This window comes from Schistocerca nitens, chromosome 2 (assembly GCF_023898315.1).
Source record: "Schistocerca nitens isolate TAMUIC-IGC-003100 chromosome 2, iqSchNite1.1, whole genome shotgun sequence".
Classification (NCBI taxonomy): Eukaryota; Metazoa; Arthropoda; class Insecta; order Orthoptera; family Acrididae; genus Schistocerca; species Schistocerca nitens.
Genome location: NC_064615.1, coordinates 677,504,045 through 677,530,933, shown reverse-complemented (window position 1 = coordinate 677,530,933; position 26,889 = coordinate 677,504,045). Strand labels below are relative to the sequence as shown.

Below are 26,889 nucleotides of genomic sequence, written 5' to 3'. Positions count from 1 at the left end.
CATTTATTGGCGATTTTTCTAGTCCATTCTGTAGTATAGTTTCTCCAAGACATTTAAATTTATTTACTCGCTCTATTTTACCTAATTGTGTTTCTATGAATTTTGGCACATTTTTTATATTTGTCATGAATTTTGTTCTTTCAGCTGAAATTTTGAGACCAGTTCTGTTTGCTATTTTTTTTCTAGAAGGTTTATTTGAATAACTGCTTCTGTCAGGTTTTCTGAAAGTATTGCAAAATCATCCGCAAAAGGCAAGCAGTTTACCTTAATTCCATTTGTTAAATTTCCAGAGTTATTGATTCAATTTTGTGATTTAAAAAAAAAATGGTTCAAATGGCTCTGAGCACTATGGGACTTAACATCTGTGGTCATCAGTCCCCTTCAACTTAGAACTACTTAAACCTAACTAACCTAAGGACATCACACACATCCATGCCCGAGGCAGGATTCGAACCTGCGACCGTAGCAGTCGCGCGGTTCCGGACTGCGCGCCTAGAACCGCTAGACCACCGCGGCCGGCCTGTGATTTTTTAGGTCCGAATTCCAGATCCTTACAATTTTTTTCTAGAACACAGTTAAACAGTAAAGGTGATAAACTATAACCTTGACATGTGGAATAATAGGGTCTACTGCCAGATGTTTGTGCCGTGTGGCACAATATTTCGGCCACGTAACTCGTTGCCTTCTTCAGGTGCTACCTGAGACTGCCGTATTGGAGGATCTTGTCCAGTATTTACGCCCAGAGGTCGCTGGGCCCTCTGGGCATAAATACTGGACAAGATCCTCCAATACGGCAGTCTCAGGTAGCACCTGAAGAAGGCAACGAGTTACGTGGCCGAAATATTGTGCCACAGTGGCACAAACATCCGGCAGTAGACCCGATTATTCCACGTGTCAAGATCTCGCCGGGAAAGCCTGAAGAGTTATAACTATCACCTTGTCTAACACCAGTTTTTATTTCAAATGGCTGAGATACTTCTGCCATAAATTTTACTTTAGATATTGTACCTGTTAGTGTTTCACGAATTATATTTGCTAATTTGATTAACACTAAATTCACTAATGACCTTATCTATTGTTTCTCTGCGTTATTATAGATGGATTTTTTGCTGCTTTTTTCTAGTAGTTTCTGACAGCAAGTCATCTGCAAAGCAGTCACGAAGAAGATCCTTTGTGCATTTCGGAAGTGCTATAGGTACCTGCAGGGTGCGCTGTCGCTGCTGCAAAGGGACGGCTGGCCCCAAGGCAGGCAGCCGCAGCGGGGCGTCTGCGGTGGGCGCACCTCCAGCTCCAGCTGCAGCTGCAGCTAGGGGCCCGGGGCTGCGGCTGCGGCTGCGGCTGGGCGGCGGGCTGTCGTCGCGGTCCCTCTGCGGCGGCGACGGCGACCCGTCGTCGGAGCTGCTTGAGGGCGGCGGCGGCGGCGACGGCGGCCGCGCGGCCGTGGCCTCCGCGCCCGGCGCCGGGAACTGCACGCGCCGCGGCGACCGCAGCGACGACTTGAGCGGCCCGCCAATGTACACGCGCGAGTACGCCTCGCCCGCCGGCGTCTGCGTCACCTGAGCCACACACCTCGCGCTGCTAATACGTCTTCTGACGGTCAAACTCTCCACATCTTTTATTCCTCTTTACAGAGGGTGGGCACAGGGAAGCGGAGGTAGTCAACTCCAACAGAAACAGCCCTGCACACGGTATTCCCTGTCAGTCGCCTAAAGGTGTTCATATATTCATCAGCCAGAACATTATGACCACCAATCTATGATTGATATGAATCCGTCCGGGCGATAGCAGCGTCACCTGGCGTGCAATGACTGCTAGTCAGACACGCGCACCGTGCATGTAGTATCAGTGAGCACGCTGTCCGTGTGCAGAATGGGGAAGGAGCGCTGCCTATTTGAGTTTGAGCGAGAGCAGCCTGTGACGGCCCAGAGGGTCGGCATGACCATTTCGGAAACGGCACGACTTGCCGTTTGTTCGAGGAGTGCTGTGGTGAATGTCTTCAGCATGTGGCGAAACCAAGATGAACTCACACCCTACCCTCATGATATCTGTCGGACGTCGTAGGCTGGGCAGATTGGTAAAAAGGGACAGACGGCGAACTGTGGCGGAACTATCATACTCCAATGATTTGGCAGAGTCCAGGTGTGTCTGAACACACAGTGCACAGAAGCGAACCATCCTAACAATGGGCCTCCGCAGTCGACGACCAGTGCATGTCCCAGTGTTTACACTCAACGCGGGCAGCTACGACAGAAATGGGAACGTGACCATCGGCACTGGACGTTGGTGCAGTGACAGAGAGGTACATGGTCTAGTGAATCCTGACACGTCATTCATCATGAACCTGTACTGTGCGACAGAGACAAGATGGGGGCGGCTCCATTATGCTCTGCGGAACATTCACGTGGCTATCCACACGTCCAGTGGAGCTCTTGCTAGCCACCTTGCCGGCCAACGAGTATCGCACGCTGGGTAGCAGACAACGAAGGTCATCTTTCCCGATGGTAGTGGCACTTTTCAACAACATAATGCGCCATGTCACAAGGCCAGGAGTTTGATGGAGTGGTTCGAGGAACACAACAGCCAGTTCCAGTTATCCGTCGTTCCTCAAGGAAGTGTTACAAGCCCTCTATTGTTCCTGATCTACACTCCTGGAAATTGAAATAAGAACACCGTGAATTCATTGTCCCAGGAAGGGGAAACTTTATTGACACATTCCTGGGGTCAGATACATCACATGATCACACTGACAGAACCACAGGCACATAGACAACAGGCAACAGAGCATGCACAATGTCGGCACTACTACAGTGTATATCCACCTTTCGCAGCAATGCAGGCTGCTATTCTCCCATGGAGACGATCGTAGAGATGCTGGATGTAGTCCTGTGGAACGGCTTGCCATGCCATTTCCACCTGGCGCCTCAGTTGGACCAGCGTTCGTGCTGGACGTGCAGACCGCGTGAGACGACGCTTCATCCAGTCCCAAACATGCTCAATGGGGGACAGATCCGGAGATCTTGCTGGCCAGGGTAGTTGACTTACACCTTCTAGAGCACGTTGGGTGGCACGGGATACATGCGGACGTGCATTGTCCTGTTGGAACAGCAAGTTCCCTTGCCGGTCTAGGAATGGTAGAACGATGGGTTCGATGACGGTTTGGATGTACCGTGCACTATTCAGTGTCCCCTCGACGATCACCAGTGGTGTACGGCCAGTGTAGGAGATCGCTCCCCACACCATGATGCCGGGTGTTGGCCCTGTGTGCCTCGGTCGTATGCAGTCCTGATTGTGGCGCTCACCTGCACGGCGCCAAACACGCATACGACCATCATTGGCACCAAGGCAGAAGCGACTCTCATCGCTGAAGACGACACGTCTCCATTCGTCCCTCCATTCACGCCTGTCGCGACACCACTGGAGGCGGGCTGCACGATGTTGGGGCGTGAGCGGAAGACGGCCTAACGGTGTGCGGGACCGTAGCCCAGCTTCATGGAGACGGTTGCGAATAGTCCTCGCCGATACCCCAGGAGCAACAGTGTCCCTAATTTGCTGGGAAGTGGCGGTGCGGTCCCCTACGGCACTGCGTAGGATCCTACGGTCTTGGCGTGCATCCGTGCGTCGCTGCGGTCCGGTCCCAGGTCGACGGGCACGTGCACCTTCCGCCGACCACTGGCGACAACATCGATGTACTGCGGAGACCTCACGCCCCACGTGTTGAGCAATTCGGCAGTACGTCCACCCGGCCTCCCGCATGCCCACTATACGCCCTCGCTCAAAGTCCGTCAACTGCACATACGGTTCACGTCCACGCTGTCGCGGCATGCTACCAGTGTTAAAGACTGCGATGGAGCTCCGTATGCCACGGCAAACTGGCTGACACTGACGGCGGCGGTGCACAAATGCTGCGCAGCTAGCGCCATTAGACGGCCAACACCGCGGTTCCTGGTGTGTCCGCTGTGCCGTGCGTGTGATCATTGCTTGTACAGCCCTCTCGCAGTGTCCGGAGCAAGTATGGTGGGTCTGACACACCGGTGTCAATGTGTTCTTTTTTCCATTTCCAGGAGTGTATATATACACTACTGGCCATTAAAATTGCTACACCAGGAAGATGACGTCCTACAGACGCGAAATTTAACCGACAGGAAGAAGATGCTGTGATATGCAAATGATTAGCTTTTCAGAGCATTCACACGAGGTTGGCGCCGGTGGCGACACCTACAACGTGCTGACATGAGGAAAGTTTCCAACCGATTTCTCATACACAAACAGCAGTTGACCGGCGTTGCCTGCTGAAACGTTGTTGTGATGCCTCGTGTAAGGAGGAGAAATGCGTACCATCACGTTTCCGACTTTGATAAAGGTCGGATTGTAGCCTATCGCGATTGCGGTTTATTGTATCGCGACATTGCTGCTAGCGTTGGTCGAGATCCAATGATTGTTAGCAGAATATGGAACTGGTGGGTTCAGGAGGGTAATACGGAACGCCGTGCTGGATCCCAACGGCCTCGCATCACAAGCAGTCGAGATGACAGGCATCTTATCCGCATGGCTGTAACGGATCGTGCAGCCACGTCTCGGTCCCTGAGTCAACAGATGGGAACGTTTGCAAGACAACAACCATCTGCACGAACAGTTCGATGACGTTTGCAGCAGCATGGACTATCAGCTCTGAGACCATGGCTGCGGTTTCCCTCGAAGCTGCATCACAGAGGAGGAGCGCCTGCGATGGTGTACTCAACGACGAACCTGGGTGCACGAATGGCAAAAGGTCATTTTTTCGGATGAATCCAGGTTCTGTTTGCAGCATCATGATGGTCGCATCCGTGTTTGGCGACATCGCGGTAAACGCACATTGGAAGCGTGTATTCGTCATCGCCATACTGGCGTATCACCCGGCGTGATGGTATGGGGTAACATTGGTTACACGCCTCGGTCACCTCTTGTTCGCATTGACGGCACTTTGAACAGTGGACGTTACATTTCAGATGTGTTACGACCCGTGGCTCTACCCATCATTCGATCCCTGCGAAACCCTACATTTCAGCAGGATAATGCACGACCGCATGCTGCAGGTCCTGTACGGGCCTTTCTGGATACAGAAAATGTTCGACTGCTGCCCTGGCATGCACATTCTCCAGATCTCTCACCAATTGAAAACGTCTGGTCAATGCTGGCCGAGCAACTGGTTCGGCTCGTCACAATACGCCAGTGACTACTCTTGATGAGCTGTGGTATCGTGTTGAAGCTGCAAGGGCAGCTGTACCTGTACACGCCATCCAAGCTCTGTTTGACGCAATGCCCAGGCGTATCAAGGGCAGAGGTGGTTGTTCTGGGTACTGATTTCTCAGGATCTATGCAGGCAAACTGCGTGAACATGTAATCACATGTCAGTTCCTGTATAATATATTTGTCCAATGAATACCCGTTTATCATCTGCATTTCTTCTTGGTGTAGCAATTTGAACGGCCAGTAGTATATATATATACTCAAAGATTTGGAGTTTGAAACTCGTAGTTGTAAAAGTTCGACTATGTGCCCGTTTGGTTGTAAATGTGTTATTAAATTACAATAAACTATAATTTAAAGGTGAAACTGACCCTAACCTTATTTGGCCCTTTCCACAATCCTAATCACCTGTTCTGCCCAGCGGGTTGAGCGGGCGTATCAGGCGTCTTCCGTAATATGTTGTTTAACATGCCTGTAGAGTTCGAATTCTTTCCCCTTGACTCATGCTTCTCTGGTATAGTAGAGCTTCCTGGCTGTCCTTATTTCATATCTCAGTTTCTGCTGTGTCTCGATCCAGATGAAAGGTACTGCTCTAGAACCTCTTATGATAGGCATCGACGCCTGTGTATAGCCACTGGCAGTTCTTGCCCTTTAAATGTGGCGTCTTGGGTTATCTTTCCAGTACTGATATAGTGTATGATATTTCTATCACACGATTGCATTCCACTGGCGACAACATCGATGTACTGTGGAAACCTCACGCCCCACGTGTTGAGCAGTTCGGCGGTACGTCCACCCGGCCTCCCGCATGCCCACTATACGCCCTCGCTCAAAGTCCGTCAACTGCACATACGGTTCACGTCCACGCTGTCGCGGCATGCTACCAGTGTTAAAGACTGCGATGGAGCTCCGTATGCCACGGCAAACTGGCTGACACTGACGGCGGCGGTGCACAAATGCTGCGCAGCTAGCGCCATTCGACGGCCAACACCGCGGTTCCTGGTGTGTCCGCTGTGCCGTGCGTGTGATCATTGCTTGTACAGCCCTCTCGCAGTGTCAGGAGCAAGTATGGTGGGTCTGACACACCGGTGTCAATGTGTTCTTTTTTCCATTTCCAGGAGTGTATATTAACGACATAGGAGACAATCTGAGTAGCCCTCTTAGAGTGTTTGCAGATGATGTTGTCATTTACCGTCTTGTAAAGACATCAGATGACCAAAACTAATTGCAAAATAATTTAGATAAGATATCTGTATGGTGCGAAAAGTGCCAATTGACCCTGAATAAAGACAAGTGTGAAGTTATTCATATGAGTACTAAAATAAATCTGCTAAATTTCGATTACGTGATAAGTAACACAAATCTGAAGGCTATAAATTCAACTAAATACTTAGGGATTACAAATACAAACAACCAAAATTGGAACGATCGCGTAGATAATGTTGTGGGTAGAGCAAACCAAAGACTGCGATGCATTGGCAGAACACTTAGAAGGTGCAACAGGTCTACTAAAGAGACTGCTTACACACGCTTGTCCGCGCTATTCTGCAGTATTGCTGTGCGGTGTGGGATCCGCATCAGGTGGGATTGACGGATGACATCGAAAAAGTACAAAGGAGGGCAGCTCGTTTTGTATTATCGCGAAATAGGGGAGATAGTGTCACACACATGATACGTGAATTGGAGTGGCAAACATGAAAACAAAGGCGTTCTTGTAAATAGTCTTCACGGGTTTGCCGCCGGCGGCAAACCCGTGAAGGCTATTTACAACACATCCGCCGGGAAAGCTTGAAGAGTCCCAAAGGCGTTTTTCGTTGCGACGGGCCTCGTGAAACTTCAATCACCAGTTTTCTCCTCCGATTGCGGAAACATTCTGCTGGCACCCACCTACAAGGGGAGAAATGATCATCACGATAAAATAAGAGAAATCAAGGCTCGCACAGAAAAATTTAAGTGCGCGTTTTTCCCGCGCGCCGTTCGAGATTGGAACGGTAGAGAGACAGCTTAAATGTGGCTCACTGAACCCTCTGCCAGGCACTTTATTGTGAATAGCAGAGTAATCACGTAGATTCAGATGTAGATGTAGATCTAGGTTTAGATGTAGATGTTTTGGCCCCCCACCCCGCCACTCAACTCGCCAAATCTGAACCCGATCGAACACATCTTAGATGTGATTGAACGTCGCGACGGACATCATCGCGCCCCTCCCCGAAATTTGCGTAAATTTGGTCATTTGTGTGTGCAGATGTGAAGCCAACTCCCTCCAGCGAACTACCAAGGCTTCATTGTTTCCACGTCACGACGCGTCACCGCTGTTATCTGTGCCAAAGGCGAACATACCGGGTGTTAGGTAGGTGGTGATAATGTTCTGGCTGATGAGTATATATAAGGACCATTCAATAAAAACTGGAAAACTTGTATAAAAAATACAGAATTTCGACAAAGTTTTGAGATTCTTTGTTATCTTTTGGTGGTGTCCTGGAACTATTATCAGATGGGCCTAGCAAGCCCGCCTCTCAAACCGGATGCTGGGAATCAGTGAAACTATATGGAGGCACGCTTGCAGGTTTGCATCAAAGTGGCGCAGCGGAGTGTCATTAGATTTCTGTTAGGTGAAGGGTTGAAGCCAATCGAAATTCACTGTCGGATGACACTGCAATACGGTGGAGAGCTCGAGCGGGGTGCAGCAAGTGCTGTAGATTCGCCCGCCCAGGACGTTCTGTTTGTGCAGTCACGGAGAACTACATTCCGAGAGCTGACGAGTCGATACGGGAGAGCAGGCGTATTAGGGTGCTTGATAATGCAGCAACGATGAACATTAATATCGGGTCAGCCCATCATATTGTCATGACGTATTTATGTTCAAGATAGACAGAAGAAACGAAAGAAAGGCGCATGAGTGTGTGCAGGAAGCTCTTGCAACAGTACGAGACTGAAAGGGAGGGATTTCCTCACCGTATTTGAAGGGGAGCTGAAAGTTTGGTGTATTTTTAACCCACTGAAAGAAGCTCTCAATCGTTCAAGGTACGCTGATGAAGAGGAAGTCGAGACAGCAGTGCGTAACTTATTGCGCACGTGCCCCAAGAATTCTTTATTGGATTATTTTCGCATTCACTGATGAAATTCATTTAACATATTCGATTTTTTTGCATTCACTGATGAAATTCACTTCGGAAAAATTCCCGTCGTTGTCTTTTCAGCTACTTCACGGATTTGTGGGAGGGTCTCAAAGCAAAAGTGAACCGAGTCCAGGAAAATGAAAATCCTTGTATGATAGTTGGGTTTGGAATGTAAACCATTCTTCAGAGCAATGGTGAACCAAATCCATAGGTCAATATTCAGTCTGCAGGCTGCAACAAATAATGCCATCTTTCAGAGCAATGGTGAACCAAATCCACAGTTCAGGGTGCAGAAGTTACTCGATACTCTGAAACGATAGCGCCACCCAGCGAAGCTACAGTGAACCACAAGTTGCAAAAAAGGAATGGATGCAATGAAAAGTATGTGGCTGCAACGATTTGCAGCAAGCTTTGCTCTCTGCTAAAATATCTGTTTATACAGCATATTTTAAACACATTCTTATGTATACAATTCTGCAATTCATTCCTCAATAAATCCACCCCCTTTATGTACAGTGTGTCAGTAGTCACGATTGTAAAGTATTCAACTAATTTAACATACAGTTTCACGGTGAGGTGAATCTGGAAATGTTTTCTATGTTGAAAGTAATGTTCTTCGTCCGTAGTTCGTCTGTCATCTGGTAGGCTGCACTCTAACAACAATGCAGGCATCACTCCATGAAAATATGGCATGTGATCCGTGTTGTATTGCTTGTGGTTCTGGCGAATGCTACGGCATGTGATTGTACTCTGTTTTGCTGTCAAGGTGATAGTGTTCTAAAGATTTGTATTATAATGTAGATTACAAATTGATTCACAACTGAAGAACGTCTTCTTCTTTGCGGAAGAGGTCAAGGAAAACAACGGGCGGGTGAAGAATATGATGAAATTAGTGAAAATTTTTTGTAATCGTTTCGAGAAAGGAGCCCCAACTGGAAATAAAGGCCTTTACAACTGGGTCTGTGACAGGTGCATCACGCAGTGGAAGACTCAAGAAATATGTCGCAGATAATAAAGCCAATGAACCTTAAATACATCACTGCTTCGTTGACCAGCAAAACTGACAAGGGAACAGTTAGCAGACATGAACATTCCCAGAACCTTCATGCGTCGTTGGATAAAGAAAGAAGGCTGCTGTTCATTTCGACCCAGCTGCGTCAGTACATTGAGTGACCATGATATGAATACGCGGCTTGATTCGTGTGAACAGTTTTCTGCAGCTTTTCCAACATTAGTGGCTCGCCATAAACTTATGATGACGGATAAATGTGCTGTATATCTGGGATCCCGCTCTCGAAATGTCTGTATGTGGACGAAAGACAACGCTGAGAATGATCACTACCGAAATGTTCCACGCCCGGGTTCCCGGGTTCGATTCCCGGCGGGGTCAGGGATTTTCTCTGCCTCGTGATGACTGGTTGTTGTGTGATGACCTTAGGTTAGTTAGGATTCAGTAGTTCTAAGTTCTAGGGGACTGATGACCATAGATGTTAAGTCCCATAGTGCTCAGAGCCATATTTGAAATTTGAACCGAAATGTTGCACCGGCCAAGCAGACGCACTGGCAGCGAATCCAGCTCTGTGCCGAGAACGATGGTCAGCATTCACTGAGAGTTTGAAACATGCAAGAAGTATGTAGGAACATTCGTTTCTGTGTTACTCCATTTCTTATGTATATTTTTCTGTTAATACAATATCAGTTAGAGCTAAGGAGTCGTTTCCTATTCCTGTTTGCCTTTCATGTTACTTCGTTTCTTTACAATGATATTAAACATTTCCAATCGTTACTTCTGGCCAACCCTGTATACGTGGGATCAGACGTAGGAGGTAGAGGATCTCAAGAAATAGACAGCCGTATCAGAATGTATTTAAAAATGTACGCATCAAGCCACAAAACCCGTCACTCCATATTCTCATGCTGGTTCCGAACAGAACCGCAACACTAACATGGATCTAACCCTGTTAAAACTAATCAATGATAGAGAAATGCAGGTGGAAATAATTGACCACAAATTTATGTCATCGACCATTCATTTTTACTGAATGATGCGGTATATCTATAACCCAGAGGATTAGTTCAATACTGTAAAATCCGCAAATGCTAAGAACTACAGTTTGAAGTCAATGTAACGAAAAGAGAAAATTTTGCAAGTACAAAATCGTTAGAAGAGGCAATTGCAAATACAAAACAAGTAACTGGTGGCTGTAACATAGGTTGGTTAAAAATTCGATAGGTGAGCTATGAAACGGCGTGCCTCTTACAGTAATGTTTAAAAAGACTAAGTGATTTATTGGAATTCAGTGAGGTACCATAAATTTTATGAACAAGAAAAAAGAAAATGAACTAAACCCACTAGCCAGTGTGCATAAAGAAATGCTTCACGAAAATCGGAGGTCAATTAGAAATGGAAAGAAGAAGGGCTTGCTTGACTTACTGAAATTCATTCCACCATTACATACATGCTAACTTCAAAGATTGCTGCAAGAGAAAGGGCACAATAGACGAGCAAGATTTCATTAACATGATGATTCATTACGTCGGAATGAAAGTGAAAATTTTCCAGGGTACTAGTGAACCATGTCCAGTAAGCTAAAAATAAATAGTAAAGAAATTTTTTACATTAATGAGTATGATCATGTACAGTGTTTCCTAGATTAGCTTGTATTTGTTATTTTTCGTAGTATAAAATTAATGTTCAATTCTTCGTCTGCAGTTAAATTGTATATTACTTTAACTTTATATTAGTTTTTCTGGAAAGAGTAAGACATGGACTTGGCCCATTTTTGCTCTCAACCCTTAATGTTTCCGTCTTCTAAATGCTCATATTGTCACACAAGAAAGTTATTTTTACCAAAATGTTCGAAGGAGGTATTAGATCAGTCCGACAAGTTTGTCTCCGTTTGTCTACACTCTCTAAATGTTTCTAGACGGATGGGAGCGCACATTGGGTTGGGCGTAACGTGATTATATGAATAATTCTGGGGTTCTGTAGCGCCCTACTCCCATACGAAATGCCGAGTAGCGCTGTGGATCGGGTGAAGTGCAGGTTCCACCTCTACTGCCTGCTAAGGCAGAGTCGACCAAGATTTGCACACACAAGTGTGCTGTTGAGCACCGTCAGTGTGCAAACTTGCACAACGGTGGCTGAGACAGCAAACTTGCAAAATTTGTGCTTCGAAATAGTTCTCCATCCAGGTGTGGCCTAGCTGAGGTCTTGCTGTCCGCTTGGAATGAACACGCTTTCGTCGAATAAAGATGTTGTCGGTGATGTCAAAGTGTAGTTTGAGAAAATAATCGTAATACTAATAATAATTCTGTTATTAAATCACAATGTATCTTAATAATACTAATTTAGTGTGGGAATTCAAAGATCAAGACCAATGAAGTAAGAGAACGAATGAGAAAAAAATCCTTGGATTAAAATGCATAGGTGATCGGTTCGGGCTAAGAAGCAATGAAGAAATCAAACGATATACATTCGCAGTGAAATCAGATAACGCAAATTAAAATTTCGTGAGCATGTCAGAAGAATAAAACTATATAGATTTATAAGAAGAATGTTGAAAATTATGAACCATGAGTAGTGCAAAAACAAGGGCATTAAGTCGGTCAGGGAAGCAAACAAACCAAAAAAATCTGAACTTGTCAAAAATCAAAGAAGAAGCCATCCACAATTGGCAAAGTTTTTGATCTTAAATTCAACAATGGAAAGTTTCCCAGAAAGAAAACTCGAAAAAGAAGACCTAGGCGACGACGTCAGAAGCGAGGAACCAAGCTCTTAGCAAAACAATGATAGAAATACGGGCACTGTGGCAGAGTTTAATTTCCAAAATGTTAGGTGCTGGAACGCATCTCTACAACCATACGATTCATCCCCAACCCTACAGCAACAAAAAACAAAGTTTGAATTTTTGAAAACTTGTAATAAAACTTCCAATTAGAAATCCTTTTTTCCCAAAATACTGCCCTGAAATTCAGGTTTTAAAATTGCAATTTCTTGCATCACAACAATAAAATCACGCGACTTAATATAAATAACACTAGTTACTGTCTGAGCCCGTAGCAGTGCCACTTTCCTCTCTAGTTCTGGTCGATACATATCGGCACAAGTCGGTAGTTTTCATGACTATGACGCCATGTTTGCAACTGCTGCCAGTGCTACGTTTAAACAGTTGCATTGTAGCTTATCTTGGATACTTGCATAAAATGAATACACACACGCACACACAAACACAGACAGTATTCGCCCCACACCCCTGCCCATCGCATCACTTCGGTCGCCATTGTCACGTTCGAAGGTGCTATTGAATTGGCAAATTATACTTACACTACGATTTAATACATGTCTAGCATTTTAAATTTCCGATGCCGACTTGCTCCAGAGAGTTAAAAAAAATTGTCTGGGAGGTATTGGAACGTCGTTCCGCCACATTCCAGCGGAAATTTAGCCTTGTACTCTGGAAGACCAAACAGTGTTCATAAGTTCTTTGTGCTGTTTTAAATGGGCTTAACAGCATCAAAATAAATACCGATACTACCACCAATAGTAATAATAAAGGAATCCAGCTGGGCCAAAGCACCGCTCTTTGCAACAAAACATACCGGATAGTCTTAATTAAAGTGGAGATAATCGCAGAGGTCCAGAGTGGGCTGTAATTATCACATGGCAGCGAAACTTCATAAACATTGTAATGCGTCGCCGGCCTTTGTGACCGTGCGGTTCTAGGCGCTTCAGTCTGGAAACGCGTGACCACTGCGGTCGCAGGTTCGCACCCTGCCTCGGGCATGGATGTGTGTGATGTCCTTAGGTTAGTTAGGTTTAAGTAGTTCTAAGTTCTAGGGGACTGATGACCTCAGAAGTTAAGTCCCATAGTGCTCAGAGCCATTTGAACCATTTTTTTGTAATGCGTCAATGCCGAACCGATTTACGCTGGAAAACAATTAGTTCCGATTTTGGCCGCCAGGTGCAAATCTGGCGCTGTGAGTGCAACAAACATGTATAGAAATGTTTCCCTATGTTAATGGATTAGGAACAGGATGTGGGCAGAAAGGTCAAACAAGTGAAAAAGGAATAAGGTTGATTTTATGATAAATCGCCCCTAACACAATTTGTTGAATATAAGTACCGGAGACACTGACGAGATGCTGCATCCGTAAAACGACGTGATCAGCAGTTGTTCGCAGCAGTTCCGATGGAATCTGAGCAACTGGCCTTCAGATCAGGTAGAGACCAAACGTGTCCATGATAAACGCTTTCTTTTAGATATCCCCAGGGCGAAAAGTCACATGGATTCAGATCAGGTGGTCTTGCAGGCCATGCATCTGGAAAATTTATGGAGATAACACGTTCGGGGAGGATGCATTAAGCAAATTTTTCACTGGGCGAGTGACATGATGTGTTGCCCCATATTGCATGAAAACAATGGTTTTACACAACTGCGCTACTCAAAAGCAGGAATCACATGCTGAACAAGATGGTCTCGATAACGTGCAAACGTCAGGGTACAACTACCAGGCCCTCTGGGGATGTCCTACTGAAAGAAGAATGGACCGCTAAGAAACGTGCTTGTGAATCCACAATACAGAGTCACATACGGCGAGTGCAATGGCTCTTCGTGCGCAACACGTGGTTTAACTGTACCACAAATTCGACAGTTCTGTGTATTCACTGCAACCTGTGATGTAAAATATGCCTCGTCACTTCAAAGAATGTTGCCTGGCCGGATGTCATCAACTTCGATCGGTGCCAGAAAACGAAGAGCAAAGAACTTTCAGGCTTCATTTGCTGCACCGTCTGGATCTCGTACGGGTACCACTGTAAAATAGACCGCAAAACTTACCGCACTGTTGACCGTGGGACGGATAATTCTCGTGACATTACACGAGCACTGGCACTACCTGGGGTATGTGCTGCTTGCTCCGTAACAGCAACAGCAACCTCGTCAACAACTTGCACCGGCATAGGACGCTTTCCTCTTCCAGGTGCCACGTCAAGCTGACCCGTGTTTTCGTATTTCATTATCACCTCTTAAGCCATTAAACGACATCGTCTCTCTCCTCAGACCTTTCAGTCAGTGATACTTCGTCAGTGCAGCACTGTAATTACTGCCATTCACATAAAAATGTTTCACTAACAGCGCACGGGGTCTCTCTTCTCGATAACTATGCTAAAAAAAATTCATGTTACAGCTTGTCAAATGACGGCGTGGATGTCATATCGTCATACAGAGAAGTGTACTGCGTCAGATTTGCACCTGGTGGCCAAAACTGGAACTAATTTTTTGTTGCGTAAATCGGTTCCACATTAACGCATTAGCATATCTACCAAGTTTCGTTGCCATATGATATTTACAGCCCACACTGGACCTCCACGAGTAGCTGCACATTAATACAACCCAGTATGTTGCTGAGCATATTTTTACGACATCACACTCAGAAAGCCTAGTAGAGCGTTCCCAAAGCACTAAAAATTTTGGATGTAGGGCGGCGGTTTGGTGCAGTTTTAACGTGAAATGTTAATTCGATGCCGAACAGTCGGTCAGTGCAACACCACAAATACTGTGCAGTTTCCGATGCCTCCACATGTCTCCCACCGGGAAAATATGTCAGCGACAGTAAGCCGCCCTGGTCTGCGAGGTCAGTTAGGGGTCAAGGACCCGCACCGCGGCCAGACATCTGAGAACCACTGTCAGCGACCCCGCGCCCGCTCACGCCGAACCTCCGCACAGGGCGCTGTCTGTCTACAGGTAGCAAGGGCGGGTGCTAGCGCGAGGTACAAATGTAAATAGCACAGCACAAACCTAATGATTTTATCTCACTTTTTAATTCATATAATACTAGGTGACACGGCCAGGGACACAGGAGAAATTGAAGGATACGAACACTACATTTTTCTTTCTCTAAATTATTTCTACAACTAGTTTCTAAATTTCTGTCATGCGTCTCCAATACCTGTAGTGAGGCCAAGCACGTATTGCTCTGAATGAGAAATTACATCTTGAAACGTATCGTTTCTGTATTACAGGAAAAGACACGAAAAAAATAATGTTGACATAACAGTTTTCCAGGTATGAGCCGCTTCGATTAAAGAAATACACGTGACTAAGTGGACAAAACCCGACGTTAGGGTCACGGTTTCAGTGGCTATCCTCCCGGTCTACTAATGCAGAAATGGTGTCCTATAGCCACTGCAACACCGTCCTGTTACAAAAAGACGTCTTCGCCATTATGCTGTAATTGTGACATGATCCATTGCTGCAGCATATCCAGGTACACGAAACGACACACAGTGCTCTCCATAGAGAAAGATGGCTCTTAAATGTCTGAAGTGGACATAGCATAAAAGAGTTTAACTTTAAGTGAACCACTAATGTGTTCCAAAATTTCGTGAGGCTATTCTGTGACCTAAAGACGCATGTTATGACCATTTACCTTTCCAGAAACGTGAAACATGGCTTCATAAATGAAAATCAACTTCTGTGGTAACGACCTTTGTTCGGTAGCTGCTGCAAGCCACAATAAAAGTCAGAACGAAACTCACTGCCCCGAGACATTAGCGTAGAACGCACAAGACGGTTGATTGCGGTTTATGCTGTTTGAATGTGTCGTCAGTTTCTTTGGGCTCCTGACGAATGACTCCCACACACTCTCCACCTACTCTGCAGACTGTACCGGCCAACCTGTCTTCTTCGCAGCACATAAGCAATCGTCTTACGGCATGTGTTGTACCAGCTTTGGTTTGTTTTCTCTGTTGGAGATATTGCCTGATATTTGGTACGAAATTGTCGCTGAACCTTCACAGTTGATTCACAAAGCGAGTTCAGGGACACAAAATAGACACATCGTTCCACTATATGCCATGTTGTGAAACACCTGCCCCTTAGTGGTGTGCTCTTCAGCCACGGCAGGGCGCATATTAAGAATCGAAACACGGAGAGATGCCCTCTCCACTAATACATGTCTATTTCCTGTACAATTTGTAATTTTTGCACATTCATCTTCTGAAACCTCAGAGGTAGGCTGCACGCAGAATAACATGGCTGGCAGATGTGCAGTCGGCAGGCCAACTGTGGGGAGAGCAGTAGTGGTGGGGGTTACGGGCAGGAGCTGCAGGGGAAATATTGAGTGCTATTCAGGAGGTGCTGCCCTAAACTGAATCATTTTTTGTAGGTATTAAGTGGAGTCCCTCCACACACAAAATTGAATGATGACCACAAAAATGATCTAATGTCACCTATGCTTTGGAAAGTATCTAAATAGAATTCCGCTGAAAATGCAACAAGAGCAGCTATTTATTTTCGCCTGACTTGTTAACCATTTGCAACTTTCAGAGAAGCGTCATGAGTGGCGAATTTTGATTAACGTCTACATTTCTCTCATTGCCGTGTTAAAATATGCTTCTTTGCCAAAACGCAGCGGAGTTTACACAGTGTCACCTCACTAACATTTTGTGCAGAAGTAATTAGGAGAGAATTTTGAAGCAGTGGTTCTTTAAGTTTATCAAGTGAGGAACTGACGAAAAATAAAATCAATAGCCTATGGAAAAGCACATCCTCGGTACAAAAATAAATGCGTGATGTTTTCACTTATGTTGTTCCAAAACCCACAGCATATCCCGTTTCACCAGCTACCGATGGCCGTTAAAAATTACAATTTTTCATTGAAGAAGTCTGTAGTTAGTGGAAAAACATGATAGATAATGAAGTGTGGCATAATAAACACATGCAAAAAATATTATCCTTTTTGAGTGGTGTCATTTGTCAAAATCTTGTTTCAATATCTCAAGCCGTTTATGAAATATGTCTAATGAAAAATTCAATATTGAGCACCAACCGTAAAATGAGGGCGACCCCCATTTGTCATTACAAATTTTTTAAAATTTCGCGCAGTGTCTTACTTAAGTGGAAATATCACAATAACTATGTGTACTAACGATATGATGGGTATGTCATCATGAAGCTGATATATAAAGCTATAAGTAACCAGAAAATGAAAATATTTTACTGAATAGTTTCTATAAAATCGTTTGAGGAAAACTGTAGGGCATGCATACTGATTCTGTCATCATAGTGCGTAGCCAACTGGCTTAAAGCAGATCTTCTCTTCTGAACAAACGGATGAACTCGCCCAGCGCCTTGGACGAAAACTGGTCACTGTGCACCAGCCACTGTATCCTGTGCACTCTCTACCTGTTGGTTATGATTAAAGAGCAGCTACTCGGAGAGGTCAAGTGTCGGCTGCAAGTACTGTATGGCAGTGAAACTTGGTAAATATTCTAATGTGTTAATGCAGAACTGATTTGGGCTGGAAAACAATTATTTCCAATTTTGCCCACCAGGTGCAAATTTGGCGCTGTGAATTCAAGAAATATTTGTACAAATATTCCCATACGTAACGGATTAGGAACGACGTGTGGACAGTTATGATCAAACAAGTGAGAAGGGCATTATGTTATCTTATTATTAGCCGCTGCTTACACAATTTCTTCAATATGAGCAACAGAGACGTCGATGAGATTCTGTGCCCATAAAACAGTGCAATCAACAGTTGCTCACAGCAGTTTTGGTGGAATCTAAATAACATCTTCAGATGAGGTAGAAACTGAATGTGTCCCTGGTAAATGCATTCTTTTAGATACCCACAGTGCCAAAAGTCACAGGGGTTCATATCATGCGGTCTTGCTGGCCATGTATCTGGCAAACATTGGAAATAACATGTTCGTGGAAGGTTGCTTTAAACAGATCTTTTACTGAGTAAGTGACGTAAGGTGTTGTCCCTACTTCCATGAAAACCATTGTTTACACACGGTAGCCCTCTTTCAAAGCAGGAGTCATATGCTTCCAGAATGAAATTTTCACTCTGCAACGGAGTGAGCCCTGATACGAAACTTCCTGGCAGATTAAAACTGTGTGTCAGACCGAAATTCTAACTCGGGACCTTTGCCTTTCGCGGGCAAGAGCTCTACCATCTGAGCTACCCAACCACGACTCACGCCCCGTCCTCTCGTCTCCTACATTCCAGACTTCACAGAAGCTCTTCTGCGAAACTTGCGGAACTAGCACTCCTGGAAGAAAGGATATTGCGGAGAAATAGCTTTGCTACAGCCTGGGGATGTTTCCAGAATGAAATTTTCACTCTGCAGCGGAAGACTGAAAGGTAGGAGACGAAATGGTTCAAATGGCTCTTAGCACTATGGGACTTAACTTCTGAGGTCATCAGTCCCCTAGAATTTAGAACTACTTAAACCTAACTAACCTAAGGACATCACACACATCCATGTCCGAGGGAGCATTCGAACCTGCGACCGTAGCGGTCGCGCGGTTCCAGACTGTAGCGCCTAGAACCGCTCGGCCACCCCGGTAGGAGACGAAGTACTGGCGGAAGTAAAGCTGTGAGGACGGGCCGTGAGACGTGCTTGGGTAGCTCAGATGGTAGAGCACTTGCCCGCGAAAGGCAAAGGTCCCCAGTTTGAGTCTCGGTCCGGCACACAGTTTTAATCTGCCAGGAAGTTTCAGGAATCCTATGCTTTACAAAAAGGTCTCGATAACATGTAGAAGTCATGGCACACTGACAGGCCCTCTGGGGGTATTCTCTTCAAGGAAGAACGAATTGAGAACAAAGATGCTTGTCAATCACACCATACAGCGATTGCAATGGCTCTTTGCGGACAACGTGCAGTTTAACACTACCCCAGAATCGACAATTCTGTGTATTCATTGCGCCAAGTGTCTTATCACTCCATATACTATTGCCTGGCCACACGTCATCATCTTTGATCCATGCCAGAAACAGAACAACAAATTCAAAATGTTGCTGTGGAACATGAGGTTTCAGTCGCTGCACCATCTGGATTCAGCACGGGTACCAGTGTAAAATGAACCACAAAACTTTCCCTATTGTTGACCATGGGACGGATAATTCTCGTAACAGTGCAGGATCACTAACTTCCACCACGATAGGACCCCTTCCTTTTCCAGTTTCAACGCCAAGTTCACCTGTTTTCGGATTTCATTATTATCTTCTTTAAACCATTGAATGGTATCAGGCCCCTCCTCATATCTTTCGCCAGCCGATACTCGCTCAGTGCAGCGCTATAATTATTATCTTTCCCATAAAACACTAATAGCGCGCGGTCTGTCTCCTCTATAGCCACACACTGTTCACTCGTGTTATGGCTCTCATCATACAAACTCTGTACAGTGCCAGATTTGCATCTCGTGACCAAAATTGGAACTAATTGTTTTCCAGCATAAATAGGTTTCACATCAACGCATTAGCATATCTACCCAATAAACTCGTCGGTCGGGGTGGCCGAGCGGTTCTAGGCACTACAGTCTGGAACTGCGCGACCGCTATGGTCGCAGGTTCGAATCCTGCCTCGGGCATGGATGTGTGTGATGTCCTTAGGTTAGTTAGGTTTAAGTATTTCTAAGTTCTAGGGTACTGATGACCTCAGAAGTTAAGTCCCATAGTGCTCAGAGCCATTTGAACCAATAAACTCACCAATGTGGCTGTGTTGCGTGGATTAACTAGCACCTTCATTCTCGGTCCGTTATTCTTTGTAGAGAATACACCCAGAAATAGTGTCAGGTGAACCGTGACATCTGCACGTTATCGAGACCACTTTGTACAGTGTGTGATTCCCGCTTTGAAAGAAGAGCGCAAGCAACTGTGAAGAAACCACCGTTTTCATGCAAGATGGGGCAACACATCATGTCGCTCGGCCAGAGTAAGATAAGCTGAATGCAGCCTTCCATGAGCGTGTTATCTCCAGAGGTTTCCTAGACGCATGGTCTGCAAGATCACCTGATCCGAATCAGTGTGACTTCTAGTTTTGAGGATAACTCAAAGACCGCGTTTATCAGTGGCACGTTCGCACTCTATCTGATCTGAAGGCCAGTATACAGGAACACGTTGTTCAGACGCCGCTAGAACTGCTGCAAGCAACTGTTGATCACGTACTTTTACGGATGTCGCATCTAGATGACGTCTCTGGTGTTCATACTGAACAAAGTGTGTAAGCTGCGAGCTACAAACCAAGAGTTCTGCTCAATGGACAAACTTTGAGGTACAATTCTTTCCCAAAATATCTCGGAATCTCTCTAGATAGAACCCTGAGCTACAAAGAGCACATCACCAAGCTTTCTCATAAAGTTGCTGCAAGGAACAACATACTACATAAGCTCAGTGGTACCAACTGGGGAACCCCTCCTGACTGTCTGCGTTTAACTGGCATCAGTCTTTTGTACTCTGCTGCCGAGTACTGTGCACCTGTCTGGTTGGAAAGTGTACATGTGAAGAAGGTAGACGCAAAACTTAACGACACAACGCGCTGCATTACTGGTTCCATCAAATCAACCCCATGCCACTGGTTAGCTGTACTGAGTCGGATCCCTCCTCCTCACTTAAGGTGGAAACAAGCTCTACTGAGGGAGGCCAAGAAAATCTCTGCATCTCCTTCTCTACCACTACACCAGGAATTCTGTCATCCGCCACAGCAACGATTGTGATCAAGAAGGTCAGCAAGTGTTACTGCAGGACAACTCATTGCGGATGGTTTTGATCTAAATGAAAACTGGAAGCATGAATAGTCAACAAAAACATTGGGAACAAGAGCCCATCACCTTGATCCCACAAAGAAGCCAAAAGGTTTTGACCTACCGAGGAACCTTTGGTGCCGCCTCAACAGGTTAAGGACTGGACATGGTTGTTGTAGGTACTTCAGGTACAAATGGGGCTGGATCAGTTCACCAATGTGTGAATGTAATCAAGAAGAGCAGACAACTGAACGTTTAGTCCAACGCTGTCCACTTCATTCATACCCTGGAATTCCCGATGACTTGTTCACTCTCACACCCAGCTTAATTAACTGGTTGAAAAACACGGACTTAAAGGTTTAATCTTGTCTAATATCATATGTATATTGTATAAAATCATCTGCCTTATTGTTGTTGTTGTTGTGGTCTTCAGTCCTGAGACTGGTTTGATGCAGCTCTCCATGCTACTCTATCCTGTGCAAGCTTCTTCATCTCCCAGTACCTACTGCAACCTACATCCTTCTGAATCTGCTTAGTGTATTCATCTCTTGGTCTCCCTCTACGATTTTTACCCTCCACGCTGCCCTCCAATGCTAAATTTGTGATCCCTTGATGCCTCAAAACATGTCCTACCAACCGATCCCTTCTTCTAGTCAAGTTGTGCCACAAACTTCTCTTCTCCCCAATCCTATTCAATACCTCCTCATTAGTTACGTGATCTACCCACCTTATCTTCAGCATTCTTCTGTAGCACCACATTTCGAAAGCTTCTATTCTCTTCTTATCCAAACTATTTACCGTCCATGTTTCACTTCCATACATGGCTACACTCCATACAAATACTTTCAGAAACGACTTCCTGACACTTAAATCTATACTCGATGTTAACAAATTTCTCTTCTTCAGAAACGATTTCCTTGCCATTGCCAGTCTACATTTTATATCCTCTCTACTTCGACCATCATCAGTTATTTTACTCCCTAAATAGCAAAACTCCTTTACTACTTTAAGTGTCTCATTTCCTAATCTAATCCCCTCAGCATCACCCGATTTAATTTGACTACATTCCATTATCCTCGTTTTGCTTTTGTTGATGTTCATCTTATATCCTCCTTTCAAGACACTGTCCATTCCGTTCAACTGCTCTTCCAAGTCCTTTGCTGTCTCTGACAGAATTACAATGTCATCAGCGAACCTCAAAGTTTTTACTTCTTCTCCATGAATTTTAATACCTACTACGAATTTTTCTTTTGTTTCCTTTACTGCTTGCTCAATATACAGATTGAATAACATCGGGGAGAGGCTACAACCCTGTCACTCCTTTCCCAACCACTGCTTCCCTTTCATGCCCATCGACTCTTATAACTGCCATCTGGTTTCTGTACAAATTGTAAATAGCTTTTCGCTCCCTGTATTTTACCCCTGCCACCTTCAGAATTTGAAAGAGAGTATTCCAGTTAACGTTGTCAAAAGCTTTCTCCAAGTCTACAAATGCTAGAAACGTAGGTTTGCCTTTTCTTAATCTTTCTTCTAAGATAAGTCGTAAGGTTAGTATTGCCTCACGTGTTCCAACATTTCTACGGAATCCAAACTGATCTTCCCCGAGGTCCGCTTCTACCAGTTTTTCCATTCGTCTGTAAAGTATTCGCGTTAGTATTTTGCAGCTGTGACTTATTAAACTGATAGTTCGGTAATTTTCACATCTGTCAACACCTGCTTTCTTTGGTATTGGAATTATTATATTCTTCTTGAAGTCTGTGGGTATTTCGCCTGTCTCATACATCTTGCTCACCAGATGGTAGAGTTTTGTCATGACTGGCTCTCCCAAGGCCATCAGTAGTTCTAATGGAATGTTGTCTACTCCCGGGGCCTTGTTTCGACTCAGGTCTTTCAGTGCTCTGTCAAACTCTTCACGCAGTATCTTATCTCCCATTTCATCTTCATCTACATCCTCTTCCATTTCCATAATATTGTCCTCAAGTACATCGCCCTTGTATAAACCCTCTATATACTCCTTCCACCTTTCTGCTTTCCCTTCTTTGCTTAGAACTGGGTTGCCATCTGAGCTCTTGATATTCATACAAGTGGTTCTCTTCTCTCCAAAGGTCTCTTTAATTTTCCTGTAGGCAGTATCTATCTTACCCCTAGTGAGACAAGCCTCTACATCCTTACATTTGTCCTCTAGCCATCCCTGCTTAGCCATTTTGCACTTTCTGTCGATCTCATTTTTGAGACGTTTGTATTCCCTTTTGCCTGCTTCATTTACTGCATTTTTATATTTTCTCCTTTCATCAATTAAATTCAATATTTCTTCTGTTACCCAAGGATTTCTATTAACCCTCGTCTTTTTACCTACTTGATCCTCTGCTGCCTTCACTACTTCATCCCTCAGAGCTACCCATTCTTCTTCTACTGTATTTCTTTCCCCCATTCCTGTCAATTGTTTCCTTATGCTCTCCCTGAAACTCTCTACAACCTCTGGTTCTTTCAGTTTCTCCAGGTCCCATCTCCTTAAATTACCACCTTTTTGCAGTTTCTTCAGTTTCAATCTGCAGTTCATAACCAATAGATTGTGGTCAGAATCCACATCTGCCCCTGGAAATGTCTTACAATTTAAAACCTGGTTCCTAAATCTCTGTCTTACCATTATATAATCTATCTGATACTATTAGTATCTCCAGGATTCTTCCAGGTATACAACCTTCTTTTATGATTCTTGAACCAAGTGTTAGCTATGATTAAGTTATGCTCTGTGCAAAATTCTACAAGGCGGCTTCCTCTTTCATTTCTTCCCCCCAATCCATATTCACCTACTATGTTTCCTTCTCTCCCTTTTCCTACTGACGAATTCCAGTCACCCATGACTATTAAATTTTCGTCTCCCTTCACTACCTGAATAATTTCTTTTATCTCGTCATAGATTTCATCAATTTCTTCATCATCTGCAGAGCTAGTTGGCATATAAACTTGTACTACTGTAGTAGGCATGGGCTCCGTGTCCATCTTGGCCACAATAATGCGTTCACTATGCTGTTTGTAGTAGCTAACCCGCACTCCTATTTTTTTATTCATTATTAAACCTACTCCTGCATTACCCCTATTTGATTTTGTATTTATAACCCTGTAATCACCTGACCAAAAGTCTTGTTCCTCCTGCCACCGAACTTCACTAATTCCCACTATATCTAACTTTAACCTATCCATTTCCCTTTTTAAATTTTCTAACCTACCTGCCCGATTAAGGGATCTGACATTCCACGCTCCGATCCGTAGAATGCCAGTTTTCTTTCTCCTGATAACGACGTCCTCTTGAGTAGTCCCCGCCCGGAGATCCGAATGGGGGACTATTTTACCTCCGGAATATTTTACCCAAGAGGACGCCATCATTATTTAATCATACAGTAAAGCTGCATGTCCTCGGGAAAAATTACGGCTGTAGTTTCCCCTTGCTTTCAGCCGTTCGCAGTACCAGCACAGCAAGGCCGTTTTGGTTAATGTTACAAGGCCAGATCAGTCAATCATCCAGACTGTTGCCCCTGCAACTACTGAAAAGGCTGCTGCCCCTCTTCAGGAACCACATGTTTGTCTGGCCTCTCAACAGATACCCCTCCGTTGTGGTTGCACCTACGGTACGGCCATCTGTATCGCTGAGGCAAGCAAGCCTCCCCACCAACGGCAAGGTCCATGGTTCATGGGGGAAGATCTGCCTTATATCAACTGTATATTGTATAAATCACCATACGATAAAATAAATAAATAATAAAATAGACATCACGCATTTCTCAGTTGTTTGTCTTTTTCTGACCATGTTCCATTCCTAATCTATAACATATGGAAACGTTTCTACACGTCTTTCTTGCATTCATAGCGCCAGATTTACACATGGCGGCCAAAAATGGAACTAATTTTTTTGCAGTGTGAATCTGTTCTGCATCAATGCATTAGAATATCTACCAAGTTTCGCTGCCACACGATAATTATGGTCCGCATTGGACCTTAGTGAGTAGTTGCACTTTAATTATAACCGCCGGGTATTTCTAACACTCTACAATGTAATGTAAATTTAATTTTGTGTCAAGGTTCTGAATTTTGTACACGACTGTACGAGGCACTGTGCGCAGCAACCTGAAACGTGAGGAAGAGCAGCAGTGGGCTACCTTGTCGTGCCTGGCGGCGGGCGGCGCCTTGGGCGGCTCCCTGGGCGGCTCCTTGGGCGGCGGCTTGGCCTGTCGCGCGGACAGCAGCATGAGCGCGTCGGCCAGGAAGACGAGCCCCGTCACCAGCCCCAGCGTGCCCAGCACGGCCGCGTTGTCCAGCAGCGACGGCACCACCGAGTCCAGCGTCACGTACGCCATGCTGGCCGCCACCACGAAGCCGCCGGCGCCCACCATCAGGAGGAACGTCTCCTGCAAGCGCCAGAGCTTCGCCTTAATCACCACGTGGGCGGAGCCGGCTGCGTGCGCTGCATTTATCGGTCTGCGAGGACTGTACCCAAACCAATGCTGATAACAGGTGTTTAAGTCCTCATTTGTAACCACACTCCGCACGCCTCCTCCACAAGGCTACAAACGTAGCGTTCTCGAAGACACAAAATATAAAAGAAAACGACATACCGTGCAAGTATTCGGAGAAACGGACGATTTATTAAAAAGAAATGGTCGTTGACATTGATGGTCAGGAGTCCCCAACCGCGGGCTGGACGACTTGTGTGTCGATGATGATGAAATGATGAGGACAACAACACTCACTTCCCGAGTGGAGAAAATCTGCGACCTGGCCAGAATGGAACCTGGGCCGGCTGCATGGCTGTCAGACGTGCTGACCACTCAGCTAAAGGGACGGACATTTACTCAACAAAAAAAGTTCACACAGTGAGCAAGTGAACAATGCAGCGGTCCATATCCGACCCTTTTCCAAGCAGTCATTCGACTCGGCACTAACTAGCAGAACTGTTGGATTTCGTCCTGAGGGATATCGTGCCAAACTCTGTCGATTTGGTGCGTTACACCTTCAAAGTCTCAAGCTGGCTGGAGGTCCTGCCGATAATGCTCCAATCTTTCACAATTGGGGATAGATCCGGTGACCTTGCGGGCCAAGACAGGGTCTGGCAACAAAGAAGACGAGCAGCAGAAACTCTCGCCGTGTGTGGGCGTACATTATCTTGCTGAAATGTAAGCCCAGGATGACTTTCCGTGAAAGAGCATAAAACGGGGCATAGAATATCGTCGATGTACTGCTGTGCTGCTAGGGTGCCACGGATGCCAATTAAAGGGATCCTGCTAGGAAATCAAACGACACCAAGCACCATCACTCCACGTCTTCAACTCGTCCGCCCGGAATCTCATTGAGTGGACTAGAATTGTCTTCATCGATAAGTCCCGCTTCTAAATGAGCTTCGATGACCACCGAGAAACTGTCTGGAGACGCCGCGGACAACGGTTGAACAGCAGCCTGAGTGTCGCCCGCCACATGACCCAACAACCAGGAGTGCCGGTCTAGGATGCCATCTTTTCATAGCAGACCCCTATGGTTGCTACCTGCGGTACCCTTACAGCACAGCGATATGTCGACGAAATTCTTGGCCCCGTTTTGTTGCCCTTCATGGGAAGCCACCCTTGGCTTACGTTTCAGTGAGATAATGCCCGTCCGCGTACGGCGAGAGTTTTTACTGCTTGTCCTTGCGCATGCCAAACCCCACCATGGGCAGCAAGATCTCCAGATCGCTGCACAGCTGAGAAGTTTGGAGCATTATGGGCAGGGCCCTTCAACCAGAACGGGATTTTGACGATCTAAACCACCAGCTGGACAGAATTTGGCACGAGATCCCTCAGGAGGACATCCAACAGCTTTGCCAATCAGTGCCAAGCTGGATAACTGCATGCATAAGGGGCAGAGGTGGACCAACGCGTTTTTAACGTGCTCAAGTTGTGAAGCTCTTTCACTTCAATGAATCATCCAACTTTTTTAAAAACAGTAATCATTTGTCGGTACATGTACATCACATCTAC

At 45.5% G+C, this 26,889-nt stretch overlaps 1 protein-coding gene across 1 annotated transcript in view; it reads right to left on the bottom strand.

Annotated features, from left to right (window-relative positions):
• Positions 1 to 26,889, bottom strand: part of LOC126235241 (BUD13 homolog) — a 213,049-nt gene that overhangs the window by 38,055 nt on the left and 148,105 nt on the right. The window contains exons 3-4 of the mRNA XM_049943972.1: positions 25,039 to 25,287; positions 1,200 to 1,556 (exon numbers count right to left, since the gene is read on the bottom strand). Of these exons, the coding sequence (XP_049799929.1) occupies positions 1,200 to 1,556; positions 25,039 to 25,287 (606 nt within the window). The remainder of the gene's footprint in view (positions 1 to 1,199; positions 1,557 to 25,038; positions 25,288 to 26,889) is intronic.